General features: G+C 53.8%; 3 protein-coding genes across 8 annotated transcripts in view; 1 reads left to right on the forward strand and 2 right to left on the reverse strand.

Moving 5' to 3' along the window:
* The window catches only part of Phrf1 (PHD and ring finger domains 1), a 33,468-nt gene extending 22,084 nt beyond the window's left edge, over nt 1–11,384 (forward strand). For all 3 annotated transcript variants that reach the window (XM_029556781.1, XM_008854395.3, XM_008854394.3), the window contains exons 10-18: nt 2,881–3,008; nt 5,179–5,360; nt 5,480–5,599; nt 6,017–6,171; nt 6,715–9,378; nt 9,630–9,784; nt 9,883–10,215; nt 10,360–10,488; nt 11,061–11,384. In XM_029556781.1, the coding sequence (XP_029412641.1) occupies nt 2,881–3,008; nt 5,179–5,360; nt 5,480–5,599; nt 6,017–6,171; nt 6,715–9,378; nt 9,630–9,784; nt 9,883–10,215; nt 10,360–10,488; nt 11,061–11,204 (4,010 nt within the window). In that variant the 3' untranslated portion in view covers nt 11,205–11,384. The remainder of the gene's footprint in view (nt 1–2,880; nt 3,009–5,178; nt 5,361–5,479; nt 5,600–6,016; nt 6,172–6,714; nt 9,379–9,629; nt 9,785–9,882; nt 10,216–10,359; nt 10,489–11,060) is intronic.
* Nucleotides 11,385–11,840: 456 nt separating this feature from the next.
* On the reverse strand, nt 11,841–15,153 carry Irf7 (interferon regulatory factor 7). 2 transcript variants are annotated; one of them, XM_017803547.2, is made up of 11 exons: nt 15,095–15,153; nt 14,348–14,750; nt 14,106–14,268; nt 13,815–14,022; nt 13,667–13,726; nt 13,441–13,496; nt 13,198–13,372; nt 12,900–12,992; nt 12,325–12,720; nt 12,122–12,240; nt 11,841–12,047 (listed from the first exon to the last, which is right to left on the reverse strand). In XM_017803547.2, the coding sequence occupies exons 2-11, from the start codon at nt 14,359–14,361 to the stop codon at nt 11,892–11,894; spliced, it is 1,440 nt and encodes a 479-aa protein (XP_017659036.1). In that variant the 5' UTR covers nt 14,362–14,750; nt 15,095–15,153; the 3' UTR covers nt 11,841–11,891. The 2 variants fall into 2 exon arrangements, with proteins under 2 accessions (XP_017659036.1, XP_008852618.1); XM_008854396.3 differs by lacking the exon at nt 13,667–13,726.
* Nucleotides 15,154–16,140: 987 nt separating this feature from the next.
* Nucleotides 16,141–21,442, reverse strand: part of Cdhr5 (cadherin related family member 5) — a 9,114-nt gene continuing 3,812 nt past the window's right edge. Inside the window, exons 8-15 of one of the 3 annotated variants that reach the window (XM_029556843.1) lie at nt 20,390–20,480; nt 20,211–20,308; nt 19,891–20,091; nt 19,646–19,759; nt 19,471–19,555; nt 18,900–18,992; nt 16,937–17,088; nt 16,141–16,655 (exon numbers count right to left, since the gene is read on the reverse strand). In XM_029556843.1, coding sequence (XP_029412703.1) covers nt 16,230–16,655; nt 16,937–17,088; nt 18,900–18,992; nt 19,471–19,555; nt 19,646–19,759; nt 19,891–20,091; nt 20,211–20,308; nt 20,390–20,480 — 1,260 coding nt within the window. In that variant the 3' untranslated portion in view covers nt 16,141–16,229. Of the gene's footprint in view, nt 16,656–16,936; nt 17,089–18,899; nt 19,374–19,470; nt 19,556–19,645; nt 19,760–19,890; nt 20,092–20,210; nt 20,309–20,389; nt 20,481–21,442 lie in introns of all 3 variants that reach the window. The other 2 variants (XM_017803552.2, XM_017803553.2) reach the window with 2 other exon arrangements.

A 21,442-nucleotide genomic window follows, 5' to 3' on the forward strand; every position in this document is an offset into this window, starting at 1 on the left:
CACACACACAAAATATGCTTATATGTAACACACATATATACATTGTATATATATAAATATATATTTGATAGGTGAGGCAGAAGGATTGGGAGTTCAAGGACACCCTCGGCTGTATAGTGAATTTGAAGCCAGCCTAGCCTCAAACTCAAAACAAAATAAAATGAAATGTTTATTTGAATCAAGAGCCAAGCCAGATTCATGCTGGGCTGACAGTTGTTAGCCCCTCCTTCTCTCTTTACCTGTGAGGACTGGGGCTTTGGCTCCTTAGAGTTGCAACTTGGAATTTCTGTAGCTTCCTGCCCTTTGTTCCTGTATGCAGACTATCAGCTTGAGTCTAAGAGACCTGTGGGCTTAGGTGTGATGAGTGCCCTGAGTGCCTGCTCTTAGTCCTAGCACTTGGGAGACAGAGGGCAGGCTGATCTTTGTCGAGTTAGAGGCCAGTCTCTTCTACATAACCAGGTCAGTCAGTCAGGGCTACGCAGTGAGTGCCCTGAGGTGGGGTATACTCAGAGATCTGCTGTGATAAACATCAGTCACTGGTACTCAGGGCTCAGATACAACTACTCAGTGACCTAAAGGGATGCCATTCTGTCCTCAGTATGGTACTTTACACCATACGCTACATATACTATGTTTTCTCCTGTACCTGCAAGAAGTGCAGTTTATGAGCTAGGCCAGTGAGAGGTGGGCCTAGCTGACAAATTAGTTGTAGCACTGTCCTGTAATCAAAGCTCGTAAGCAAGTTCTTTGTGTCTTGCTGTGCTGTGCCCTCACAGTGATGCTGTGAAGTGGTGCAGTGCCTATGAGAGGAGAGACAGTGAATGCCCCACGTGCCTGGGCTGTTCACAAGGGTCATGTGAATATAAGCACTGTGGTCTCATAACCAAACAGCTGCAACGTGAGCTATAGCAGGGTGACCTGTGCCACACGGACATGCCAGGAAAAGGTTGGTTCCTGCTCTGGATAGGGTGGGTTGGGACAGCTTGAGATTTGACCAGGTTACTCCAAACAATGTAGTTTACAAGTCATGGATTTTTTTTCCCTGGATATTTTTCTTTTAATATTTTCAACTGTAGTTGACCATGAGTGATGGGAGCCACAGACAGGGTGAAGGGTTGCCAAGTTCGGTGGTGCATGCCTTTAATCCTAACAGGCGGATGGGTCTCTGTGAGACCCTATCTATAAAACAAAGGAAACAAAAATGAAAGGTGGGGCCTGGAGAGATGCTCAGCAGTTAAGGGCACTGTCTGCTCTTGCAGAGGAGCCAGATTTGGTTTCTAACACCCACATGGTAGCTAACAACTGTCCATAACTCCAGTTCCAGGTGATCTAATGCCCTCATCTGACCTATGTGGGCATTTTATGTACATGCGCAGTTACATACGTGCAACCAAAAAAAAAACCTATAAAATAGAAATTTAGTTAAAAATTTTTTTTAATCAAAGGGTAAAAGGTAGCTGTTTCTGCAGAAGAGACTTGCGCTGGTTCTGTGTTCACCTCAGCACTGCAGTGTGAGGAGCAGCAGGAACAAGCAGCCTGCCTTTATCTCCCAGCTCTCATGTGAAGCAGCTGGTGTCCTCCCATGCCCCACCATGCAGTCCTGGCTGTCAGGTCTCCTAGGATGAAGACCCACAACAGCACCTTCAGGGTTAGACCAAAGCATATGTGCTTTTGTACTTGGCATCTGTGAGGACTGGGTTCTCTTCTGATTCCATAGACTAGTGCAGTGGGCATTGGACACGACTAGATACTGATTGGTTGGATATGTTGGATGAGATAATATTGTTCTTGAGAACTACTTTTTACTTTGTAATAAACTTTCAGATTTTCTAATAAAGCTTAAAAAAATAAAGTCAGGTGCTAGATAGATGCCTCAGCTGGGTGTGGTGATGCATGCCTTTGGTCCCAGTTGAGGCAGAGGCAGGTGGATCTCTGTGAGTTCAAGGCCAGCTTGGTCTACACAGTGAGTTCCAGATCAGCTGGGCTACAGGGAGACCCTGTCTCAAAAAGACCAAAAAGTGTTGCTGCTCTTGTAGAGGACCCAAGTTCAGTTCCTAGTACCTACAACACTCTATAACTTCAGCTCCAGGGAATCCAATGTCATCTTCTGGCCTCCATGGGCATCTGCACTAATGTGGGCATACACACATGTAGATACACACACATAAATGAAAATGAATCATACTTAATTTTTTTTTTTTTTTTTTGGTCTTTTTTGAAGCAGGGTCTCCCTGTAAGCCCCAGCTGTCCTGGAAGTCACTATGTAGACCAGGCTGGCCTTGAACTCACAGAGATCCGCCTGCCTCTGCCTCCTGAGTGCTGGGACTACAGGTGTGCGCCACCACGCCCCGCAAAGTTTTTGTTTTATGTGTATGAGTGTGTTGCCTGCATGCATGTAAGTGTACCAGTGTCTTGCAGTCCCACAGAGATCAGAAGAGGATGTTGGATTCCCCTGCAGCTGGAGTTACAGATAGTTGTTAGCTGCCATGTAGGTGCTGGAAATAGAACCCAGGTCCTCTGCAAGAGCAGCCAGTGCTCTTAACCACTGAGCCATCTCTCAAGCCCCATGAATCATACCTTTTTTTTTTTTTTTTGGTCTTTTTGAGACAGGGTTTCCCTGTAGCCCCAGCTACCCTGGAACTCATTATGTAGACCATATTGGCCTCAAACTCACAAAGATCCACCTGCCTCTGCCTCCCAAGTGCTGGGATTAAAAGCGAGTGCCACCACACCCGGGATGAATCATACTTTTTTAAAAAAGTAAAATTCAAGCTAGCACACAGAATCCTGAGGTGCCCCAGTCCCCTCCCCAGCTTCCTGGGCTAGGGCCCTGCAAGCAGTGAAGCACAGATATCCAGTGTCCTCTTTTTTCTTTTTTAGGGAGACGGAAAAAAGTGCTTGGAAGAAAGACGACCCGGTCTAGGTCATCTGTGAAAAGGAAGAGTGGGGGTCTGAGAGCCAAGAAACGCCAGCACCGTGTGAGGAAGACAAAAGGGAGAAAGATGAAGGTGAGACGACGTCCTTGGTAAGCCTTGCTGTGTGGTTTCATAACAGGAGGTGCCAAAGCGCTGCTTTTCTGCAGTTCCCTGAGAGCATTGAATTGCTCTGTGGTGCAGTTTGAAGGTAGGTGGGCTGTTCCCTGGCCATTTGGGGCAGAGTGTGCTAAAGGTTACGTGTGATGACTCCTGAAACTTAGGGCAGTGGGGGTCAAAGGGCCAGGGCGCTTTATTATGGTCAAGGTAACAGGCTGTCTGATGGGAACAGGTATGGGCAGACTTGTTCAAGCCTCTGAGCAGACAGGCTGGGGTCCTAACTGGGGCAGTGCACCAGTTATTAACTTGACAGAATTGCTGTCTCTGGCTTGGGGAACCTCTGTGAGGCCTATGCCCAGTGTACCCTCCCAAGTGCTGTGTCCTCACTCAGCCCCGCTGCCATAGGACACATTTAATACATAAGATACAGGAGTCAAAACTCTTAGCTGTGTTTGCTGTGTCTTTATGAGACTTTATACTCCATTGTTAACTGTTGCTTCAGAAACGTTTCTGTATTATTGTATATAATAATCTTGTATATAAGATGCTTTTAAATTTTAAATAGTTTGAACATCTGCTCTGGGCAGTCAGAATAGATTCCTGTAGCTGTGAATAAACATGACCAAGTTGGGTATACGTTGCTGTTCACTATACTCACTTTGTGCCTGAGCCTTAAAGCCTAACAGTGTTAGTGCCTCCTTCATGTAGTTCCCAGAACATTGTAGTTTCCGTCCTGAGCTCACCTTCATCTGCCTTTACTGAGGTTCCTTTCTTTCTCCAGTTGAGCATCTGGGGACCATGGCCCACAGTTGGAGTCCCAAGAGGGTGCTGCTCTTGTCCCCTTCATGCTCAAAACCCAGAGGAAATGGCAAGAGAACCCTTTGGGTTTTGTTGTTGTTGTTGTTTTTTTTGTTTTTTTTTGGGGGGGGTCTTTTTGAGACGGTCTCCCTGTAGCCCCAGCTGTCCTGGAACTCACTATGTAGATCAGGCTGGCCTTGAACTCACAGAGATCCTCCTGCCTCTGCCTCCCGAGTGCTGGGACTACAGGTGTGCGCCACCATGCCGGGCTGGGCTCCTTTTAATTGGGCCTTCATGATGGTCTGCACCATTCAGGAGGGGAAGATTTCGATCCGGTCTTTGCCCAACATTCTGATGAGGACTGCGGGGCTCAGTTCCCCCAAGCAGTAGAGACTCTGGAAAGGCTACCGCTGAGGCCTTCCCTACCCGAGTCAGCTGACTGTGTCACTTGACCCCCTAAGTTGCTGAGCGGCTACCTTATTTTACTTTGAGACAGGGTCTCTGTATAGCCCCAGCTGTCCTGGAACTCACTATGTAGACCAGGCTGGCCTTGAACTCACAGAGATCCACTTGCCTCTGCCTTCCAAGTGCTGGGATTGACTGTGCCTGGCTGATTTTTTTTTTAATTTATTATTTTTATTTTATGTGTATGAGTGTATCACCTGCATCGCCTGCATGTAGGTAGGTGCACCCATGTCATGCAATTCCCGCGGAGGTCAGAAGAGGCCATTGGATCTCCTGGAACTGGAGTTACGGACAGTTGTTAGCTGCCATGTGGGTGCTGGGATTCGAACCCGGGTCTTCTCCAAGAACAACCAGTGTTCTTAACCGCTGAACCATCTCTCCAGCCCCTAGAACCCTTTTTAATACAATTAACAATTGAGATAATGTTTAAAGTCTGCAACTGGCTGTTCTGTGCAATTCTCAGACACTGGTTGAAATTTTTGTTTGCTTCTGTGAGTTTTCAAAATAAATACCATACAATGACAGTAACACTTAAATGCTCCTCAGCAGTGCGCTGAGCTTGTGTATGAAGGTGCAGACAGCAGAACTCTAAACTCTCATGGTTAGTGAAGCTACTGAGGCTTTTGAGTCAGCGCGGGAACCTTGGGATTCACTCAGCCAATGCTGGGTGTTACTAAGCGATGCTTTCACAGCCTGTCTGGAGCCTTTAGATTTCATTTTTTTTTGTTTTGTTTCATTGAGACAGGGTCTTACTATGTAACCTGGCTGGCCTAGAACTTGCTATGTTGACCAGGCTGTCATTGCACTCCTGAGTGGTGGGATAAAAGGTATGTGCCACCACGCCCAACTAGATTTCATTATTCTTTTTCTGTCTCTGGTTTAGAATGAGGTTACAGCTCGTTCTCGAATTGCACGGACACTGGGCCTCCGCAGGCCTGTCCGTGGCACCAGCATGCCATCAGTGTACAAACCAGTAGACCCCTCCCTGGGGCTAATGAGGGCAGATATCGGAGCAGCTTCTCTGTCACTGTTTGGAGACCCCTACGAGCTGGACCCTTTTGACAGGTAATTGCAGTGGTTACTGTCTGGGTACCCCAGCTCACTCTCAGATTCGGTTAGTCTGTGTGTTTTACTTAGTGAGTGGTCTGCTGTATCACCATCTCTTTGGTATATGTCTCCACCAGCAATGAAGAACTGTCTGCAAATCTGCCTTCCCCTCTGAGTGCCAAGAGGAGAGTGCTGTCCCGCTCGGCCTTGCAGTCTCACCAGCCTGTAGCCAGGCCTGTTGCTATGGGGCTCTCCAGGTAAGTGACAACAGGGACTTCTGGGTGGGCAGAGCAATGGCCTGTAGTGTACTGATTTGGCTGTCCTTTCTCTGGCCCCTAGTGATATGGCTGAGCATCTCCTCTTTGTGTAACATGCTTGAGGTTGGCTGGGTATCCAAGGGTCAGGTAGTACAACTGCTGGTCACAATGGCCTCAGTCTCTAGACAAAGAGAAAAGGTCCAGGCAGAGGAGCAGCCCTGGTTCACAGTCACCAACAGATGGAGATTCTCTCCTGCCAGGTCTTGCTTGATCTAGAGTGTGGGGCAAATACATGTGTTGTAGGTGGCCTCCCTACACGCGTGGTCTCCCCATGTTAGGGTTGCTGGGTAGGGGTGCAGGCCACAGATATGGAGAGGGTCAATGATAGCAGGGCCACCCTCTGGTCTGTGTCTACAGAAGGCAGCTCCCAGCTGTGGCCCCAGAGCCCAGTGTGGAGGAGGCTCCTGTTCCTGATCTGTTGGGGAGCATCCTGACTGGCCAGAGCCTCCTGATGATGAGCAGCGCTGATGTTGTCATCCACCGGGATGGCTCTCTTAGCGCAAAGAGGACAGGTGAGCGCCCATGGGGCCACTGCCCCTTCTCATGGTTTTTGGAAATGTGAGCTCAAAATTCTTAGAAGTGAACAAGTTGGGCTGGCTCTCAGCCTTTGCCCCAGTTTGGGGACAACACTGCTAATAGTGTATCTAGTCTGATTTTCTGTCAGGATCCTTCCATAGTCCAAGTTCATTTAGGGGAGTGGCATTTCCAGGGCAGTTCTCAGATCCTTAGCGCACAGTGCCCAATGGACCAGCATGGTCAAGGATGGGCAGGGCCTCCACCTGCAGCTTCTTGTCTATGCAAGACAGCTGGGGGCTGAGACACCTTTTGAACCATAGTCTTGTCTGTAAAGAGAACTCACGGCTGTGAGGGTGTTTGTGATCCCACAGGGTTGGCAGTGGCACAGCTGAGTCCACAGCACTCCTGGGTGTGGAGTAGCATGTGTGTCCACTCAGAAAGCCTACAAAACAGTTTGAGTGTCAGTTCTCATATCTGAAACAATCATTGAACTCCTTAGACAAGAGGTGGGAATGGTTGTCATTTGACTTTTTTTTTAGCTCCTGTTTCTCTTCAACGAAATTCTGTGACTCAATCCAGAGGAGAAGATGAGTCCAGGCGCAGAGACAGCCTACAGCCTGAGGCATCACCCTCAGGGAGCCCATCCAATGTCGGACTCACAGGAAGCAGGCCACAGAGCTCAGGGATAAGCTGTGGGGACAGGTCGGCCCTACGCTGTATCCCCGCCTACTCAGTGGGGACACCTGCGAGGCCGGAGTCATCATCAACCCCTGGTTCAAGTCAGGCTGGGAAGCTTTCAAATGGGAGCAGGCCTAGCCTGAAGCAGAATAACAGCCCCCAGTTTAATGGCGCGAACATGCAGGCCTTGCCTCTTCGTTCTGCCTCCTCTAAGATCTCAGCCACTCACTCTAACTCTTCATCTAGAAATATAGTCCTTAGACAGTCCCTGAAAACAGCTCCCAGGAGAGCCGACATCTCACAGTTGCCCAGAATACCAAAGATCCGTAGGAATGGCAGTGGCAGCCGACAAGACCCTGCCCCAGCCCATGGGCAGAGCGTGGAGCTCCCCAGCACCTGCATTAGCCGCCTGACAGGAAGGGAGGGTGCTGGACAGCCAGGGCGAGGCCGAGCTGAGAATGAGCCCAGAAACAGGGGCCCTCAGGAGCCTGGTTCACACACGGGTGGCTCTCGGCCTCCTGCCCCCAGCTCCCATGGCAACTTGGCCCCTCTAGGGCCTTCAAGAGGGAAAGGCATTGGGTCAACCTTTGAGAGTTTCAGGATCAACATCCCCGGGAATACTGCACACAGCAGCCAGCTGTCCAGCCCTGGCTTCTGTAACACATTCCGGCCAGTGGATAGCAAAGTGCAGAGGAAGGAGAACCCTTCGCCACTCTTCTCCATCAAGAAGCCGAAGCAACTCAAGAGTGAAATCTATGACCCCTTTGACCCCACTGGCTCTGACTCTAGTCCTCCTACCAGCAGCCCAGAGAGTATTGGCCCAGGCCTTCTGCCATCTGAGATCACGAGAACAATCTCCATCAACAGCCCAAAAGCCCCAGCCTTCCAGGCTGTGCGCTGTGTTACCTCCTACAGGGTGGAAAGCATCTTTGATACTGAGGTGGAACCTGAGCCCCAGCCCCCTGGTGAGCCCATGTCTGGCATGTTCAAGTTCCTGGGCAAGGGGCCTGCTGAGGGAGCCTCTGACTTGGAGCAAGAAAGGCTAGGTGAGGTGGAGCATCCAGAAATCGAGGGTTCCATAGCCCAGACACACAGGCCATCCCCACAAGACCCCTGGGAAGATGAGGATGGAATGTCCTGTACACCCTTCTTTGGTTCTGAGGAGCGGACAGTGACATGTGTGACTGTCATGGAGCCAGATGTTCCACAGGTCACCACACATAGGATTGTAGAGCTGAGAACCCCATCCCGATCCCGTTCCACCTCTAGCTCCCGAAGCAAGAAGAAAACCAAGAAGAAGAGGGCTGCCAGGGAGCACCAGAGGACACGCTCTAGCACTCGCTCTGGCTCCAGGGACAGGACCTCACGTTCGGTATCGCCCGTGGTCGAGGAGCACACCAAGAGGCACAGGGCCAAGACCAAGAGCCGGAGGTCTTCCAGCGACCGTGCCAGCAGCCAGGAGAGAGTGAAGAGGAGGAAGACCAGGGACAGGGACAGGGAGCGGAGACGGGGCTCCTGGAGCCATGGCAGGTGCCGCAGGAAGTCCAGGTCTCACTCAGGCAGTCCTGGCAGTTCTTCCTGTGAGCGCCATGAAAGCAGGAAGCGGAAGAGGCGACGCTCAGGCTCCAGGTCTCGGGGCAAGGACTGCTCTTCCCCCAGCAACCTAGAGCGGGCCAGGAGACACAAGCACCGGGAACGGAGCCGGAGCCGAGACAAGAAAGACAGTATGACCTGGTCCCGGGAGAGGAGGAGGTGGAGGTCTAGATCACCAAGCTTGGAGCATAGGCCACGGCGGCCACGTTCCCGAGAGAAGCGGCCCCGTTCCCCAGAGAAGGCTCCAGCTGTGAAGGAAGCTTCCCCAGCCCCCACTGCTCAGGAGGAGCTGAGGCAAGATGAAGACCGCCCGGCTAAACCTTCAGTCTCCGAGGAAGTGAGTGTCCTGCCAGAGGTGGTTGTGGCTGACCTGAACCCCCCAGAAATGCCCCCTGTCCTGGCAGTGCCAGCTGAATCTGTGCCTGAGGACTTGGACTATGGTGACTCTGTGGAAGCAGGGCACGTCTTTGAGGATTTTTCAAGTGAAGCCATCTTTATCCAGCTTGATGACATGAGTTCACCTCCTTCCCCTGAGAGTACAGACTCCTCCCCAGAACGAGACTTCCCACCAAATCCTGTGGTGCCCCCAGCCATCCAGCCACAGGATGCCAGTCTGGCTGCCATCCAGAGGGAAGTGTCCCTGATCCACAGTGAAGACATCTCTCAGCCCACACCACAGGCAGAGGGCCCTTCAGACCAGTACCTGCTCAGGCAGGACGCTGTAGAGACCATTGCCATGACTCCCAGCACCATGGGTGTGGTACCCATGGGAAAAGACAGCCCCTTGCTGAGTGGGAGAGGGTGTGAAGCAGTCAGGTCCAAGGAGACAGTGGTCCAGGCCCCTCTGCTACGGGCCAGGGCCCTTGTAAAAAGAGTCACCTGGAACCTACAGGAGGCAGAGGATGGTACTCCAGCCCTGGACAGAGTTCCAAGTAAGTTGGCGCTGCCAGGGGCTTTGCTGGTAGGGAGTGTCCCTGTGGGTCGGGGTACAGATCAGGCATGGAGCATTGAGGAAGCCACCCCAAGAGCCTCCCCAGGTTCTTTGCGACCCCATTCAGGTCCTTGCAGACAGTCAGATCTACAGCTTGGCCTTGCTCACTCCTGCTAGAATGGATCTCTGAAGGAGTGTTTTGGCCAGGGTTGGCCACAGGGCATCCACCTTCCCTGTCTGTTGGGCCCCCAGGGACACCACTTCAGAGGCCACAGAGGCCCCGGGAAGGAGACTGGGATGCAGAGGACGGGGCCCTCGTAGGAGTTCAGCAGGCACCATTCTCCGAGCTGCCCCCTCCCATCCACGTGCTCCAGGAGTCTGGGTTACCTGATGCAGACCCCTCTCAGGTGGGTGCTGGGCTAGAGGGACATGAGCCTTGTGCTGGGCTTTGTGGGCTGCCCTGGCTGGGACTTAGCTCTCATGGCACTACTTCCTTTCTGTACAGCCCCCTGGTGCTTCCAGGGCAGAAGAGGTGCCAGCTGTTGGGACTCTGCACTCAGCAGAGGGTATTCTTGCCCAAGTTTACAACCCCAACATGCCACCACCCCTGGCTCAGCCATCAAGCATCCTGCCCTACACCCTCGTCAGTCAGCCCTCGGTCCAGTTAATCCTGCAGGGGACCCTTCCCCTGGCTGGCTGTGGCACAGCACAGACCCTGGCCCCAGTGCCTAATGTTCCAGCTGTAGCCTCAGAGCTGGCTGTTCTAACCAACAACAGCAGCTCTGAGGAGAGGACCAGCACTCCCAAGCCAGCCGCCGAGAAGACCAAGAAGGAAGAGGTGAGTGCAACCCTGTCCTTCCTGGCTTGTCTTAGTGGGGCTGAGTTGAGGGTTAGCAGCCATCCCATTTCCCTTAGTGCTCCTGGGCTGAAGGGCATCCCTGAACTGGCCATCCTACCACGGAGTCACACATGTCCTTCCTAGTACTTGAAGAAGCTGCACATGCAGGAGCGGGCTGTGGAGGAGGTGAAGCTGGCCATTAAGCCCTTCTACCAGAAGAGAGAGGTGACCAAGGAGGAATACAAGGACATCCTGCGGAAAGCTGTGCAGAAGGTAGGCTATCTGAGCAGGCAGACTGGACTGCAGACTTGTGACTTTTTGACAACCTTGAGACTTCATGTGGCACATAGTGACAGAATGGCTGGACCTGCATGTAACAGGTGGCTGTCATTTCTCATCTGCTTGGACTCCCCAAGTGTCTAAGAATGGAGTCAGCCAGCTGGGCCGAATGGCTGAGGCCTTGGATTAGCCCCATCTCCCAGTAAGTGCCCCTCAAGCAGGGCTTTCTTTTACTCCTGGTTGAAAAGGCTAAAGATACAGATGGTCTAAAATTACCCAGTCTGCCCTGCTTCTTGGGAGAAAAGGCCCTGAGACATGAGCAGATCTTTCTATAACAATTCTTCGGCTTCCTATTGACCCGTGACACACTTGGGGAGCCCTCAGCAGCTCTGTGAGGTGTTCATTCAGGCAGGAAAGGGTACACATACCCTCAACAGGACCGTTAGGCCTCTGCTTGGAAAAGGACCAGGCATGGCATCTGCCCTAAGCTTGGAAGCCTGACTGGGCCAGGCTCTGAGTCTGTCACGTGTGAGAGGGCCATGTGGGTAATTGTGCTCATTTTTCAGATCTGCCACAGCAAGAGCGGCGAGATCAACCCTGTGAAGGTGGCCAATCTGGTAAAGGCCTATGTGGACAAGTATAGGCACATGCGCAGGCACAAGAAGACTGAAGCTGGGGAGGAGCCACCTGCCCAGGGTGCCGAGACCTGAGGCCAGCCACTGTGGGGAGGTGTCCCCACTGGGAAAGAATTGGGGCCACCCTCAGCACTCGACTCCCATGACACCTGTCTTGCTTACAATTGAAAACTGGACTTTTTATATGTATATTATAGATACACTGTTTCCATTGTGTTCTAATTTATCAAAAAATGGCTTATCTTTAGAAATTTTTCTGTGGACTCGGTATTTGGAAGGTGAAGTTTTGGTTTCAGAAAACCTGGTGGGTGGGGCTGGGGTGAAGGGTTCCTGGGTTTGCAACACAGCCACCTGCCAGTGTTCACTCATGGACCTGTCTGCTGTGGTGGTTTCTTACTCTGGGGTTGCAGGATAGTGCTTTGGGCCCAAGTCAGGCATGTATCCTACCTTGTCCAGCACACCTGGCCCCATCAGCTTGCTCCCTTCTGCCTGTCCTGGAGCATTTGTGCTCAGGGAGGGTTCAGTACCTCTAAAGCCTGTGGTTTGAATTCTTCATTATGAAGATGAGTGCTGTGGGGGAGGCCGGGCAGGGGCAGGGGTCCCCTTCCTTGCCTGGCCCCCACCAGGTCCAATAAGGTATAGCCAGATCCCACCACATCCCTGTTAGCTCTTGCAGCCAGGCTAGCTTCTCAGGAAGTGAGTGAGTCTGACTTAGGACAGCACTGGTTCTGGGCGCTCTTTATTGAAGGTTGGGGTTCTGGTCTAGGCCCTCTGCTCCAGCTCCATGAGGAAGTGCTCAATGTCATCATAGAGACTGTTGGTGCTAGACAGGCACAGGCCAAGACTGCTGCTGTCCAGGGAGGATACACCCTCCCGCTGCACGCCCTCCAGGTGTATCCGGCACAGCCAGGGCTCCAGCTGTGGGAAGGAGACTTGTTAGGCCTCCCACAGGGCAGCCTACCCCGACCTTCACTTGGCAGCCCAGGCTTCACCTTCACCAGGATCAGGCTCTTCTCCTTGGGCCTCCCAGCTGACAAGTCTTGCCCAAAGCCCAGGTAGATGGTATAGTGTGGTGAGCCTTGCCGCTTCCGGGCCCGGAACTCCCTCAGCTCTGTAAGAGGTGGCTCTGGTGAGCAGGTTAAGCAGGGCTCCAGGGTCCCCCAAGTACCATACCCCAGGTAGGCACCTTACTGACCTTGGAAGAAAGTGGTGAAATCGAAGATCGGGGTGTGGCAGTTGCGCTCTAACAGCTGAGCTGGAGTGGAGGGATTGGTGGAGCCCATGGGGCTGCCCACCTCCCAGTACACCTTGCACTTGCCCATACGCAGGGCCCACAAAGAAAGCCCCCGCAGCTCCAGCTGCAGGCCTGGGGCCACATGCTGCAGAAGCTGCTCAGTGTACTGCAGCTGCTTCTGGTCAGGGAGCTCAGCGGGGCTGGGAAAGATCACCGGCTGGGGCTGAGGCTCTGTAGCTCCCACGGCTGAGCCCATGGGGCTGTACAGGAACACACAGCTGTGGTGTCCCACCACTTCGTGTAGCACTGTGCGGCCCTTGTACATGATGGTCACGTCCAGGGGCCCTGGACTGAGCTCTGTGTACAAACCAAGCTGTGAGCAGAGGGTATGAGCCCAGTCGCCTCCCATTGGAGTACACATGTGAGGGGGCAGGTTGCTGTGCAAGTTTCTGCCTTGGGGTCTAGGTCTATACTGAGGAATGCCTGTGCTGGCATCTGAGCCCCACCCCTCACCAAGAGGTCCCACAGGCCCTCACCTGTCATTAGAGCTGGGTGTTGCCCGGGACTGGGCACAGTTTCCATCGCCCAGGCTACACAGGCCTCCTCAGAAGCATGCTCTTGCTCTGGGCCTGAGGGGAAAAGAGTGGTCCAGCTGTGGCCAGCGCGGTTCCTATCCAATTTGCCCCTTCGTGCTTGCCACCCCTGGTGTCCCAGCATCCCTTTTCCCTCTCCCCAAGGACTTTTGTCTTTCCATCTCTCCCTTTCATACAGCCCCTGGGCAGGTGGGGGATCTCCAGCTCAGCCCCAGCTCAGTGGCATTTCCTCCTGCCTCACCAGGAGCCTGTGGGGGGTCTGAATCTGCCCCCGACTCAGTTTCCAGCAGATGGTCCCCCAGATGGCTGTGCTGCAGAGCTTGAAGCAAGAGGTCCTCAGTGTCAACAGAAAGCAAAGGATTTAGAGTTTGGTGCTCAGCATTTCCTCTTGCCATGACGGGTCCCAGAGATGCATCCTGCATGGGAGAGTCATGGTAAGCAGCTGCCCATCCCCCACACCTAGGAGGAGAGGGCCAGACTGTACCTGTGTAGGTGGGGCACTGCTGAGAGTCACTTCTTCCCTCTTATCCGTAGCTGGGCCTTTTGAAGGAGAGGGAAGTGGGGGGAAGGAAGCACACTCAGACCTAATGCCATACAACCTGGTTGTGATGCTTGAGTAGTTCCAGAAGTTATCTGGTACCCACGCCCCCTGCTCCCAAATGACCAGGCATTTCAGCCCAGGGCTCTGGCCTGGGAGAAGAGGTGCTTACCCAGACACACCTGGGAAGGAGAGGAGCTGGGTCTCCAACCAGCTTTTCTCCAACCAGTTTCTAAAACCAAAAATCCAACCATTAAGCCACCAAGACAGTCCACTGCTGATTCATCCCCTGGCCCAGGCCTACCAGGGGCATTTCTCACCTGCCGACCCTTGCTCCAGGCTAAGGGCATACACCTTGTGCGGGTCGACAGGGTCCCCCGAATTGTCTCTCAGCATGATGAAACGCCGCGTACTGTGAAGCGCACAGCGGAAGTTGGTTTTCCAGCCTGCCCGTTCTGCAGCCTCAGCCTCAGGGGGTGGCAGGTCACCTCCACTAGGTGGCCACCTGCCTCGGGCCACCGCCCAGGCCTGGAGGGGCGGACAGAGCTTGGGTCTGGAGCTGAGCCCCTGGTCCTGGCAGATCCTCCAGAGGGCTGGGGGCGAGGGCCCACCTTGAAGATGCGTGGGTCAGCCTCGCTTAGATCCTTGCGTGCGAAGTGCTTCCATGGCACTCGGAAGACGGTGCGAGCCTCGTTCAGCCACCGCAGCCCCTCATACCGGCCGCTGCTGACTTCGCCCAGAAGCCACTCTCCAAACAGCAAGCGCTGGGGCCCCCTGCAACAACAGCACGGCAGTCACTGGGATCAGGGCCAGTGGCCAAGACCCACTACGGGCAGGGTGGGCTGCTTCTCACCTCTCCACGGCCATTCCTCCTCCTACAAGAACAGTCTGGGAGAATCAGAGTGGGCCCTTCGCTGTGGCGGGCTGCAGTCACTGGGGCAGTCAGGTGTTACCACAAGGGAGGTAAAAGCGTTCCCTGGGTGTCACTACGGTGTCAGGTTGTGGCCGCAGATAGTGTGGCCGAGTGTTACGTGTGTTGATGGCAGATGAGAATTTGTCACAAATGTGACCCAGGTGTTAGGGTACTGAGGGTCACAGTTGAGGTTCGAGAGCTTGTAGCCACCTACGTTGCCTAAGTGTGGCTTTCTCGGCCAAGGTGACTATAGATGTGACTACAGATGTGGCGGGAGCGCACACGTGAAGTCACAGGTGTTGATCCAGCGTCCAGGCCTGGACGGGCAGTCGCAGACTGGACCCTGCAAAGACAGTGGGAAAAGGCGGCGTACAGGGGGCGTGGCCCAGCCCAGTAAAGCGAAATTGCACTCCGGGAAACCGAAACCCAAAAGCAGTGGCGGGGCATCGCTGGCTTCCCACGGCCTCCCGCCCTCCGCGCTTCCCCAGCCCTCAACCTCAACCCCTCCGTGGATCCATACCCCCACCTGCAGCTCTCTGTTTCTGACCCTCCCCGGCCCTCTGCCCTCCGGCTTCCCGACCCTCTCTCCATTGCCCTCCCCCAGCCGCTACTCCGTGGAAGGGACAAGGATTTCCCCGTGGGCACCAGCTAGCTTCCCACCCCTCTTGGGCCAAGGGTCCCACGTACCTGGTGCCGGAGCCGCCGGGACGGAGTTTTCTCTCTGAGGAGGCTGCCTGTGCTTTTATAGTCAGGGTCAGGGGCGGGGCGGGGCGGGGCGGGGCGGGGCCGGGCCTTGAGGGCTTGGGGGGCGCAAGCCGGTTGGAGTAGCTCTCCCAGGCCCTGTGAGGTCGCGGTTGGGGCGGGAGACCCTGCTCCGGACGGCACAGTGAAGTCGTGGAGTGGCCGCTGGGGTCTGCCCGTCAGGCTGACTTTGGCGGGAGTTTGGGAAGGGTCCTCCCGCCTTCCGCCCCCGCAGCTCCTTAGGAGCACTCCGCGCTGCAAGCGTGAACGCAAGTACTTCGCAGGCTGAAAGTCTACGCTAATTCGAGGCCAGCCTGTGTTACAGAGCGAGATTCTGTCTCAATTTTTTAAAAAAGATTTATTTTTATTTTATGTGTGTATTTTGCCTGTATGTATGTATGTGTGCTGCCTTTGTGCCTGGTGCCCCCAGAGTACAGAAAAGGGTGTTGGATCCCCCTGGAACTGGAGTCAGAAGGTTGTGAGGCACCCTGTGAGTGCTTGGGACCAGAACGAGGGTCCTTCTTCTGAAGGGCAGCAAGTTCTCTTAACCTCTGAGCCATCTCCCCAGACCCTCACCTCAATTTTTCAAAAAAAAAAAAGTTGTAGCCATAAATTAGTGCACTAGCCTTCATAGAGACGCTTGTTACTGTCGTGGGCAGAAACTCATAGCTGAGATAGAGTGTTCCATCCTAAGGGACTGCAGTATCATCTGTACCACCCCCTCAGAGCTCAGGTAGTGTTGCAGGAGGAGGTGGAAGGGGCCAGAGGATGGGGGATGTGCAGCAAAAAGCTGTCTTCTGGACGGCGGAGTCATTGTGCTTATGAGTTCACTGCAGCTGTGGTGACCTGCTCAAGACTGGGCCCCGTCGGGGCTTGAGAGATGGCTCAGCAGTTAAGAACACTGCGCCTTTGATAGGAGGCCGACCTATTGCACCCTCCAGGGCCTTAGCGCACACCCACTGTCACACGCACTCGCCTGACTTCCTTCAGAATTCGGCATTCAAAATGGTTACTTTATTCTGCGGAGGCAATGACAGGGGCCGGGCCCACCCTGCTTCAGACTGGCTTGGGGTGCGCTGTGCTAGATGTAAGTGGAGTCGGCATCCGCACCGTGGTGAGGACCGTCATTCTCGTCCTGGCCCTCGTCCTCGCTGCCTTCGTTTTCCACGGTGGGCGCGTTGAGGACCACCACATCAGCCTCGGCGCCGATGTCCTCGCCGAACCACACGGCCTTGTAGCCGCTCTCCGGCCGCCGCTCCTTAGTCAAGATAGATCTCACTGCTGAGGGACTGTCCCCGGCCCTGGCGGTCTCGGGGGTGTCGGGAGCGCTTGCGAGGCTGAGGGGCTCAGAGCTAGGAGGCACAGGGCTGGAGCGCGCACTGCTGGGGGGCGAAGGGGGCCTCTTGGCCGGCACAGGGCCTGGCTCGGGCTCTGGGCTAGAGGTGGGTGTCCAGCTGGCCTTGCGGTCTGGGACGAAGGCATCGTTGTCGAAGCCACTTGACAACTCCTGGGGTGCAAAAAGGGAGTTAGAAGCGGTGCTGTTACCCCCACCAGTGTCCTCGGAGCCTCCTCCCACCTGGCAGCTCCCACCTCTCCGCAGGGCTGTCTGCATCCATCCTAGCCTACCTCTGCTTCCTTTCTCTGTGAAGTCCTGTTTTCTGCAGGTGTTCCCTATCTATCCCTCTATGTCCCTCGGACGCACCCCCCCCACTCCTCCCCAGCCTCTGGGTTGGTCCCCCTGCTGTCCCTTTTCTCCCCTGCCTAGCCCCCATCCCCACCCAGCCTTACCGAAGCCTTGCCAGAGCAGCAATTGAGCTGGTGACCGTAGTGCTTATGGATGAGGACAGCCAGACAGATGAGGGCCAGCAGCAGTAGCGCACCCAGCACCCCGCCCAGCACAGCCATGTCCACCGTGGAAAAATGACCATCACCGTTGTCTCCTGCCCAAGACACCATAACCACTTGCTGTTGGAACACCTCTAAGCCCTTCCCTCTCCAACCTCTACCAGGCCGGGGTATCATGAAAAGAAGCCAGGCCTGGCCTGCTCCCTCTGCCCCAGGAGCTGAAGTTCTGGGATGGGTGCTATTGACTCCACCAGGGAGGTTGGGGATACCAAGTCCCTGGGAGGCCAAGCTACACTGACACACCGGTGCCCTGCGGGCACACTGTGAATAGCTGTAGTGACCTTTGTCTTTGTGGCTTCAACATTTTGAATATAAGTTGCACTTAGACCAGAAGCAGGACTCAGTGACACTTGACAAGGTTTTCAGTTCATATCCCCCAGAAATCTGCTTAGTACAACTGCCTCTGGTGACCATTCTTCTGGACAGTTGGCCGTGCCAAGCTCCTTGTGACCTTGCACCCTGAGGGGCTAAATGGATACAGCGTAGTGACCAGTATGAGGAGCTCTCAGTGAGAGTCTCCTAGAACCAGAGCCTGCTATCTAAATTCACCAGCACCATCAGGAAACCTGTTTGAATAACATTCCCCAACAAAGATGCTCACCCACAGGTGCCCCACACACACTCCTGTGTGGCTGTGTGCTGAGTGCCCCCAGAGCCCACAAGTAATGTAGTCTTGTTTGTTTTGAGACAGGATCTGGCCTTAAACTATGTAGCTAAGGCTGGCCTTGAACTACTGATCCTCTTGCTTCTGTCTCCCTAGAGCTGGGATTACAGGTGTGTACCACCATGCTGGGCTTTTTTGCTGGTATTTTTTTCTATTGTGTGTGTATTTGCATGTATGTGCATGTTTGTATGTGTGAAGATACACAAGTAGGCCATACATGTGCACATGCATGCATGCAGAAGCCAAGAATAATCTAGGGTATCATTCTACTTTGGAGCTATCCACTTTGTTTCAGGGGGTTATTACTTTTGTTTATTGTGTGCATATGTGTGTGGGTGCCCACATGCCACAGCAAAAGTGTGGAGGTCAGAGAACAAATTTCAGAAGTCAATTTCCTTCTTCTGCCACATATGTGGGAACCAGGGATCCAACTTAGGTTGTCAGGCTTGGTGGCAAGCCCTTTACCCACTGAGCCATCTTGCCAGCCTCCATTTTGTTTTTTGAGACAGGGCCTCTCACTGGCCTAGAGCTCACCAAGGAGACTAGGGTGCCTGGCCAGCAATTCCCCGGATTCTCTGTCTCTGCCTTCCCAACACTAGGGTTATAAGCATACATCACCAGGCTCAGCTGTTTTGCCTGGGTTCTGAGGACCAAACTCAGCTCCTCATATTTGTAAGGCAAGCACTTCACCAACTGAGCCATCTCCCCAGCTCTGTGTTTCTGGTTTTTGTTTGTTTTTGACAGTGTCACCTCAGTTTGTTGCCCAGGCTAGCCCTGAACTCCTGGACTCAAGTGATCCTCCTGCCTCATTCTCCCCAGTAGTTGGGATCATAGCCATGTAGCACTACGTCCAACCCCAGAATCTTAATTTCTATCTGTGCCTCCCCTAATGATTGGAGGGGTGCTCCCTTTTTAAGACCCTAAATACAGAATGTCCTGCAAATCATGAGACTCACTGGATCCAAAATCTGCCTCTGCCTCTGCCCCATGCTTCCCTCAGTTCCCTTTACTGTGACCCCTGGGACCATCTGTCTGGAACTAGGAAAAGACTTTTTGGAGTTTGTGGTCAGTGTGGTCAGGTCAGGCCAGGGTGGACCCTGTCCTAGAGTATATCCCTGGATTCCCCCTGTCCTGAGTTAGGAAGGGTTAGGGTGACTCTAGAGCAAACGGAGTAGGGACTACCTGAGGGTAAAGGGGTCCTGCTGGGCTCAGTAGTTGTCGGCTGAGAGGTTCCTGGTTTGGGGGTCTGTGCTGGCTGCGGGGAAGTGCTGGTTCCTGCAGTGGGGGTCGTCAGCTGAGAAGTTCCTGGTCTGGGGGTCTGTGTTGAGCCCCCACTGGGTGTGACCGGCTTGGGGGAGGTGCCAGTTCCAGCAGTGGGGACCACTGGCTGAGAGGTTCCTGGTCTGGGGGTCTGTGTTGAGTCCCCACTGGGAGTGGATGGCTGGGAAGAGGTGCTGTTTCCAGCAGTGGAGGGCTCCACAGGTGTGGATGAAGCAGGTGGACTTAGAGTTGTGCTTGAGGGTGGGAGCGGGCCAGGACTTCCCCCAGAGCTGGTTGTGGTGGGTCCCTGAGAGGTCACAGAGGTCTTGGGGGCTTCTGATGTAGTGCTGCTCAAGGACCCAGCTGTTCCTCCAGTCTCTGGGGATGTGGGGAACTCTGGAGGGCCAGGGACAGAACTTGGTCTTGCCTCTGTCTCCCTGTATACCTTCCCCAGAGGAAGAGCTACCCTGTTTGGGAGACTCCTGGGGCTCACCTGTGGAGGGGGTCTTCTGCTCTGATACCTGGATCTCCACAACAGTAGTTGCTGTTGCTCCCGTTGAAGACTCGGTGGCTTCTACCTGCATCAGGAAGGGGGCTTTTCCTCTTAAACTCTTCCTCCCCTCACACCTTCAGTCATGCCTGAAGTCCTCCCACCCTACCCCACCCACCTCTGCATAGAAGACTTCTACATTCTCCATAGCCTCGGTGGTCAGGATGGTATCCTCGTCCATCTTAAACTTTGTGCAGTTGGTGATTCGATATGTGATGGCCAAGTTGAGGTCCTGGGTAGGGCTCTAGTGAGAACTAAGCCTGGGTGCCCTGCTGTCCATCCCAATCCACCCATATAGAGAAGGGCTAGCCAGGGACCAAGCATAGTGATGGGGTTCCTGGATGGACAGGAAGGGCTGTGTACCGGATAGTTTGGGTACTGAGCCCAGATCCTCAGGGACTCAGAGGGGGAGGCTGCATCCATCACTCTGGTGCCAGCCCCAGAGCCAAGTGCCACGGTGCCATGGTACAGGCTTCGAGAGAACTGGAATGGGCTCTCAGTGAGATCCTGGGCCTTCACGGTGACCTGTGTCACTGAGTTTTGGGCCATATCCTCCTGATCAGCCTGGGGAGGTAGGAATGAGCATTGAGACTTTAATGGAGTTGGTACTCCAGCCAGGGCTCAAGGGGCATGGGAAAAACTCTGGCCAAGAGAGTCATCTACTATCCAGTACTGGCACCTACCCTGACCACCAAGGTGAAGGTTGTGGGGCTGAGGATGTCCTTGGCCATGGTGAGGTTTCCAGAGTTTGCATCAATGGTGAAAGTATCATCCGTATTTCCTGGGAGAATGTGAGGTAGAATTTGGTGGCTTGTCCCCTCTGCTGTGGGATCTGGGTGCTGTGGGGCTAGCCCTCACTCACCCGCTATGATGCTGTAGATGATTCGCTGGTTGATGCCTTTATCTCCATCCACAGCGTAGATGGGACCAGGACTCAAGATGAGGGGAGATGGCTATGGGGACGGGGACATCTTGGGGTTGGATGTCCCAGCTCTTACCATCTTGCTGCCCCTCAAAGTCTGAGACATCAACTGAGAGCATGGGCTAGGGCATCAGCTGAGGAGAGAGCCTGCTGGGACAGAGCTGCAGCTGCAGCAGGACTCAGTGACTCCCTTGGACCACTCATTAACAGGTCCATTTGCCCATTTGGTTGATTAGGACCATAGGACCATGCCATCCTGCCAGAGCAGCAAGCGTTTAGGAAAGGAAGGTTTGTAGTGTGGCAGCAATCTCTTTTCTTTTCTTTTTCCAAAAATATTTTTAAAAATTTTAATTATGTGGGGCCAGGCATGGTGGCACACACCTTTAGTCCCAGCACTCGGGAGGCAGAGGTAGATGGATCTCTGTGAGTTCAAGACCAGCCTGGTCTACATAGCAAGTGCCACCAGGCCAGCCAGCTGGGAGACCTTGGCTCAAAAGGACTAAAAAAAAATTTTTTTGTAAAAATTATGTGTATGTAGCCGGGCGTGGTGGCGCACACCTTTAATCCCAACACTCGGGAGACAGAGGCAGGTGGATCTCTGTGAGTTCAAGGCCAGCCTGGTCTACATAGTGAGTTCCAGGACAACTGGAGCTACAGGGAGACTCTGTCTCAAAAAGACCAAAAAAAATTATGTGTATGTATGTGCACATGTATGTGGATGCCCTCAGAAGCCCGATCCCTTATGGAGCTGGAGTTATAGGTGGTTGTGAGCCACCCAACATGGGTTCTGGGAACCAAACTCAAGTTGGCAGCCTCTATTTCTACTTATTGTACAGTGGAGACTGGTAGTCCTGGCTGGACCCCACCTGCCCAGTGGCACTTCTGGCATCTGGGAGATTGTCAGCCAGGCAGGGAAGCAGCTGTCTCTCAGGAGCACCAGCTGAGCCCCAGAAGTCCCTCACCCCAGCAGCCCCCCACCCCAGCAGTCCCCCA

The sequence above is a fragment of the Nannospalax galili genome, unplaced genomic scaffold (assembly GCF_000622305.1).
Source record: "Nannospalax galili isolate Female #2095 unplaced genomic scaffold, S.galili_v1.0 scaffold507, whole genome shotgun sequence".
In the NCBI taxonomy this organism is placed as follows: domain Eukaryota; kingdom Metazoa; phylum Chordata; class Mammalia; order Rodentia; family Spalacidae; genus Nannospalax; species Nannospalax galili.

Excerpts from the sequence above, each read along its gene's own strand:
- Irf7 (XM_017803547.2), bottom strand. Across the intron at positions 13,373-13,440 it reads GCAGTGCCCCACCTACACAG|GATGCATCTCTGGGACCCGT; the intron begins GTACAGTCTGGC and ends TCTCCCATGCAG. Across the intron at positions 12,048-12,121 it reads AGAGCCTGATCCTGGTGAAG|CTGGAGCCCTGGCTGTGCCG; the intron begins GTGAAGCCTGGG and ends TCCTTCCCACAG.